The 7,136-nt window shown below is 35.4% G+C and overlaps 1 protein-coding gene across 1 annotated transcript in view; it reads left to right on the top strand.

Annotated features, from left to right (window-relative positions):
* Dbf4 (DBF4 zinc finger) overlaps nucleotides 1-7,136 on the top strand; it is a 35,922-nt gene that overhangs the window by 24,831 nt on the left and 3,955 nt on the right. The window contains exons 8-10 of the mRNA XM_055612814.1: nucleotides 194-239; nucleotides 2,683-2,811; nucleotides 3,242-3,356. Of these exons, the coding sequence (XP_055468789.1) occupies nucleotides 194-239; nucleotides 2,683-2,811; nucleotides 3,242-3,356 (290 nt within the window). The remainder of the gene's footprint in view (nucleotides 1-193; nucleotides 240-2,682; nucleotides 2,812-3,241; nucleotides 3,357-7,136) is intronic.

Genomic DNA, 7,136 nt, shown 5'->3' on the forward strand with positions numbered 1-7,136 from the left:
GGGATGTTGTCCTCCAGAACAGAACACCTCAGAACACCACAGATCGGGTGTGTGCAGTGGGGACAGTGGAAGATGATTTCACCTGAGGCCTACACCTTTCAACTCTCTGGAATCTAAGGGCTTTAAAGGGTTTTTACCTACAGTAGAGTCTTTGAACATCTGCAAATGTCTAATGGTATTTTTTCTTCTCAAGCAGGGAGACTCAAAAAGCCTTTTTTAAAGGTTGAAGATGTGAACCGGTAAGTGTCGAGTCCAGTACATGGGAAGTTGAGTTGGTATTACAGACAAAATATCTTCAGACCTACTTCCACTTATATGTTTGCTTCCTTTATATGACAGTGATGTGGTTGGAGCACTAAGTCACGTGTGTTTCCTTGAACTAATTATAAAATTATTTTTTTATCTGGTTTTTTTTTTTTTTTTTTTAGTATTTTAAGTAAATTGAGTTTGAACAATTACCAAAGATTTCCTCCTGTAATTGTGGGAAAAATTATAATTATAGGAACTACTTGGAAATGTAAAACCTAAATATGATATTTACTATAATAATAAACTTCCAAAACTCTTAAAGATAATCTTAATGAAATCAACAAATAGATATAAGTCAGTTTGGGGTAGAAACGTTAGATTACTTTCTTTTAGCTCTCTAGTTATTTCTTTGGCCATGTGTGGCTAATTCTCTTACGTGTTCGCGGAAATGACGAAGGTGTTGAATGTTTCTTTTTTAAAAATAGGGGCTGGAGAGGTGGCTCAGTGGTTAGGAACGTTCGCCTGCTCTTGGAGATATGTGAATTTAGTTCCCAACATCCTTGCTGAGTGGTTCAAGAACACCCGAAACTCCAGCTGTAGGGGATCTGATGCCCTTTTCTGGCTTCCATGGTAGCCCACACACATGCATACACACAAAGTAAATAATAAAATCTTTTTAAGATACATAAATATTTTAAATGTATTATTGTGAAGAAAAAATACAATTTAAAATCAGGTCTGGCCAAGGTTTGATGGTACAGGCCTTTAACCTCAGGAGGCTCTCAAATTCTAGGCAACATTGCAAGATCCCTGTCACAAAAGGTAATGGGTAAAACATCTTGTGATTATAGATGGCACTAGAGACTTAGTAGGCATGTGGTCCTGGGTTTTATAAAAACAGGCTTGCTTGAGAAATGGCTCCTTGGCTACTCTTCTAAAGGACAGGGTTCAATTTCTAACACCCACAAGGTAGCTAACAATTTGTCTGTAAATTCCAGTCCTAGGGGATCTGATGCATTTTGATGGCCTCTGCGGACACTGCATTCATGTGATACACATTCAGGCAAACATTTACACACATAAAATCAAATAAAAATTAAATAAACGATTAAAAAATTATTTTTAAAAAGCCAGTAAGCAATGTTCCTTCATGGCTTCTGCTTCAGTTTTTGCTGCCAGGTTCTTGCCTTGAGCACTTCTGTCCATGATGGCCTGTGGTTAGAACGTGTAAACAAACCATTTCCTCTTCAAGTTGCTTTTGCTCTTAATATTTTATCATATCAATTGATAAGACAATGACCTAAAGATTAACCCAATAAATAGAAAAAGGCAAGTCATATATATTTAGTATACAGAATATAAAAATAACTCCTACATCTCAAAAGAAAGAAAAACGAAATACTGTAGAGAAATGAAAATCCAAATCATAGTGAGACTGCTTTAGTTCCCTTAGGATGGTTACTATCCAAGAAACATAGGAATAGCCAAAAGGTATCAGCAACCCTAGTCCGTCAAGCAAATGTATGCATAAATGAGGTATGAAAGATACATGTCTGTATATTCTTACAGTGGAAATGTTTTAAAAAGAAGGAAATTCAGACATGGACCAACATAGATGAGCTTTCAGAATGTCATCATAAGAGAAATACGAAGGAAAAATATTGCATTATTCCATGTACATAAAGCATTCAGAATATTTAGATTCAGTCACTGGTGCTTGCAAAGGGCTGGAGGGAAATAGATACAGGGTTTTTGCTTCTGCAAAGTAAGTACTATAGAGGATGGGGTAGTGATTTCACAACTTAATGTTTAATGAGACTAAACTGAACAGTTTCAAGGAGTATCTAGAGCAGTAGTTTAACCTGTGGGTTGCAACCTCTCAGGTTTAACAGTCCTTTCACAGGAGTTGCCTAAGACCATTGGAAAACACTGTTTACTGACATTACCATTCATAACAGTAGCAAAATTAGTTATGAAGTAGCAACAAGAATAATTTTATAGTTGGAGGTTACCACAGCATGAGAAACTGTAGTAAAGAATCGCAGTATTAGGAAACACTGAGAACCACTGAAAGAAGAAAAGGTAGTGATTCCACGACTTAATGCTTAATGTGACTAACTTACACAATTTCACATAGTTAAGATGGTGGGTATTTTATTATGCTTTCAGTGGCATTTTTTAGGTGGAGCAGATCAGGGAGGAGATTTGGGATGGGAAATTGATCAGAATATTATATGAAAAAGTTATTTTCAAAAGTATTTTTTTTTTAATGTTAAAAGAATAGGCCTACAAATTGGTTCTTTGAAAGGCAAGTTTACCAAGGAAGATTTACCAAGTCTCTGTTTCTGTTTATTTCAGATTTGAGATGAATTACACAATTTTGAAATATAAGGTTTTAGAGACGCTCACATACTTGTCCTTTTATTCTTTTAGGTCTTACAGACCATTTTACCTTCAGCTGACCAACATGCCTTTTATAAACTATTTTACTCAGAAGCCTTGCAGTCCATTTGATGTAGATAAGCCATCCAGCACCCAAAAGCAAGCTCAGCCTAAGCTCAGGTTGGTTTGAAACTTTATTTTTAGAAGGGATGCTATTAAGATTATTGCTATTATTATTATTTTTTTCTTCATAAACATTTGGGTAGCATATTTTGTGCCAATGTAGTGTGTGTGTGTGTGTGCTTGTTTCTCCCCGTGTGTATTTTTAATGCCTCTCTGCTATACTTAGTCTGAATATAAATGCATTATTTAGACACTTTAGTTGAAAATGGGCTTAAATAATAAAGCTGTTTCTCTTGCCATTTGAAGTCTTTGTCAGAATGTTTATTACATTTTGTTTTTGCATTTCTTGAAATGTAGTTAAAAGTATTTGCTGTTACAAGTCTCTGATTATGGCATATTCTGTATTTGATAGTTTAAGACAGTAAATTTTTAAAATTATTCATTGAGTTTTGCAGTTAATTTTGTTACCATGTGTTTCTATCACTAGAATTAATACGGATGGCGATAAATACGGTGGAACCCCGGTTCAACTCCAATTGAAGGAAAAGAGAAAAAAAGGATATTGCGAATGTTGCTTACAGAAATATGAAGATCTTGAAACTGTAAATATGATTTTTACACTTGGGATTGTTGTTCTTGAAAGTCTAAATGCTGATTTTGTGTTCAGGTCTTACTTTACTTTTCTGACTATATTTTGCACCGTGATAGTTATAAATGTATTCTTTGGTTTGTTTTATGGTGGGGATGGAACCCAGAGCTCTGCACATTCTAGGCAAGTACATCAGCACTGCTGCATCTTTAGCCTGAAACACTTGAAATTTTAAGAACCCAAGGAGGGGAAATAAATAATTTTTGTTCATTCAGTAGATATTTATTGAGCACTTTGTGTATAACTACAACATAAAAAAATAACAAAACATACACGGTTTAGATCAGTGCCAGGAGAAACAAAACAGGAACGGAGGTGTTGCTATTTACTTAGATTTGGCAAAGAAATACCTAAGTGTTGTTAAAGTAAAGCCACAGAAATGTTAGGTAGCTAGACAGCTCAGTACTGACTGAAATCAGCAAGAGGGATGCCCAGGGCTGGTTGACAGAATATCCAGGACACTGGACTGTACCAAGCAGTGATGGGGCATGGTCAGGTTGTTGAAACACTCCCTAAAGATGAGACTGGGAGGACATAATATGATTTTGGATTAAGAGATGGTAGATAAGTGAAAAGGTACTATATTTTGGTCTGAGCAATTACAAAAGAAAAGACTTGTAAGAGCATATTAGATGAGGATAGTTTTCAAAGATGGGGACTATTCGAGGTTGTGAGCTAATAAAAAGTAAGAGTTTTAGGATCACTGGCAGTCTTGTCTGTGTGCCCTTAGAGTTTGGTGCACAGCAAGTACTTATTAATCTTAGCAGTTACCATTTGAATTCTTGACTGGTAAGTAGTAGGTAGACAGATGTACCTGAAGATGGTGCACAGCTTACACCTCTAGTTTCAAATACTCGGGAAGCTCAGGCAGGCTGAATACGCTCTAGGCCAACAGACACAACTTTAGTAGTGTTTTAGTGTTTTGTTTGGACTTAGTAGAAAATTTTAAGAATAAAAACTGAAAATGCTGGTTCGTAAAAACAACTCCAACTTAATATTTTAAATCAGAATTTGTTTTGGAACCCAAAATGTATCAGTACTTACCAGAGGTTTTGATTTGTTTTACTTACATAATAAAGGAGAAAATACAATTAGTTTAAAATTGCATTGAATCAGAAGTTAAATTATCTCAAATTTTTCCCTTTCCCTTTTAATTCTTTTAAGATTGAAGCTATTGATAGGTTCTGAAATTTACTTGGCATTGTAAGAACAGAACAATCTAGAGTGTTTGTTTGTCTAATCTCTGAGGTACAAATGCGTTTAGAAAATGTAAGGACAGTAGGAAGGAAAGTTGTCCACTGGTTGCCACAAAGAAAGCAAATTTGTGAAAGTAGACTTGAGAATGAAATTTAAGATCATAACTTTGATAGTTTTTTTTTTGTTGTTGTTGTTGTTTTTAATTTAAACTGTAGAAGCTGAATTGAGTAGGCCATTCTTGTGATCACAGCACTTTGGAGGCAAAGGGTATTGGGTTGGAGAACAATTTGGGCTATCTAGTGAGATCTTTGAAAAGAAGAATAGAAGGGGGAAAAAAACCCACGTTTTTATTACCTTGAGTTTCACAGTGATCATTTCTATCCATGCCAAAAAACTGAGTTAGGAAAAACTTAGGAGATGGCTCAGTAAGTGAAGTGCCTACAAATGAACTAAGATTGATCCCCAGAACTCACATAAGAAAAAATCTAGGTGTGATGGTGTGCCCTCTTAGTCCTAGTGTGGGGGCAGAAACAGGCTGATTACTGAGCTTGCTCATCTGCTGTCCTACTTTACTTGATGAGTGCCAGGTAGACACTCATGGATGGGATGATAGACAAGGTTATCTTCTGGTCTGTACACATGCACAGATCCTTTTGAGTACTGTAGGTAAAGCAGACATACCCTAGGTTTCCTACTTCATGTACTGGCATAGGAAATAACTGTGTATGTTTGTAAGTATGGTGGATTATTTTTTTCTTCTTAAGATAAACTATTATTTAAATGTATGCAAATAAATATAAACATATACCAAAATTAACCAGACTCAGAGTCTATACAACTCAGTGAAATTCTATACAATTAAATTAGGCATTTGGAATGAAAATCATGGAGCTTCATACAAAATTTTATACTCTCAGTATATATGGACCTAGAATGCATAATTTTATGTTCGTTCATAGAGTGTCAGAAAACAAAGCAAACCTACATGTTTTTCCATCTGAGGAATTTGGCCATTAATATATATATTTATGTAAAGAAATGTGAATGTACTGTAACGTAGAAAAGAGAACAAGCAAAGCTAAAAATAAGGAGATGCAGAACTCAGGTGAATGCAGGTGATGGGTTCTGAGTTATGAATCAGAATATGATGCCGATTGTCTTTCTAGTTCTAATTCTAGCACGGAGAAGGTTCAAATTAACTGGAATAAAAAGTACAATGATAGTAAATGATGAGAAAGGAATTAGGCCTGTAGCTCAGTGGTCAAGCACAAGCTTAGCACATGTGAGATCCTGGGTTTAATTCTCAGACCCAAACATAAAAGTAAGTTAAATAAGATTGCTTGACTTGCTGTATTGGAGTAGGATCAGATAGCTGAGACATTTAGATTAATACCTAAATATTGAAAAACACTTGAGTGGATGTAGAGAGAAACAACATGAAATTGGAGTTTCACTTAAGTTAATAAATGGTTCTTCCCAGAATATAAATGAACTTAATCTGAACTTTAAAAATGGGATATTTATTTTAGACTGTTTCTTTTGTCAGGGTTTCCCATGCAGCCCTGGGATAGCCTCAAACTCGGAGAGCCACCTGCCTTTGCCTCCCCAATGCTGGGGTTATAGACATGTGCCACCACACACAGCATAGGCTGTCTAAACACAATATCCTGAATATACTGACAAGACAAATGGTAGAATTAGCCTGGAGATCTTAGAAGAAACTTTGTTTGCTGTCAATTTTATACTATAAATTTGTTATTTTATGTGACAGGGTCTTGCTGTAGCCTTGACTAGCCTGGAACTCATGTAGACAGGCAGGCCTCCAATTCACAGAGCTCTACCTGGCTTTGCTTCGAGAGTGCTAAGACTGAAGATATGTGCTACCATGCCCAGCTTACTTTTCCTTTTAATCACTCTTATGATTGAAAATACTCTTTTCTATGTTAGGATCAGTAGCTAATGAGATATTTTGTTTGCTCATACTTAGATGTTTTCTTGAGCTATGAGTCTTTGTAATATATATATATTTATAGTGTAGCGTTTATCGAAGGTTTTCATTTTTAAGGTTTTTACTTTGTATGTAAGTGTGTATGAGTAGAACACATGTTTGGAGTGTAGAAGAGGCCATCAAATTACCAGGAACTTGAGTTAGAGGTGATTGTGTGCTACCAAATTTGGGTACTGGGAACCATCTTTTAAGTCTTGGAAGAGTGTTAACTGTTCGTAACTACCGAGCCAAGTCTCTAGCCCTCCTAGTTTTTAAACTATTATTCTAGACTCTTGTGAGTTTTTAATTCTTGCATATTACATTGAAAGACTTCATTTAATTTTGTAAGCCTACCTTGATAATTACATGTAGTAGTAGATGAAAACAATTTTTATAAAATATCTGTATGTTACTGATTTTTAAAGGCAGTTTTTAACTTTGTCTTAAGAAAGGGAAAGGGTTTTTTTAAAAATACTTTTTAGCTTAAAATAAAAACACATCAACACCCCCCCCCCTTCCCAATTACTCTTCTGTCTTTCAAATTCATGG

The sequence above is a fragment of the Psammomys obesus genome, unplaced genomic scaffold (assembly GCF_907164565.1).
Source record: "Psammomys obesus unplaced genomic scaffold, mPsaObe1.curated_primary_1811, whole genome shotgun sequence".
In the NCBI taxonomy this organism is placed as follows: Eukaryota; Metazoa; Chordata; class Mammalia; order Rodentia; family Muridae; genus Psammomys; species Psammomys obesus.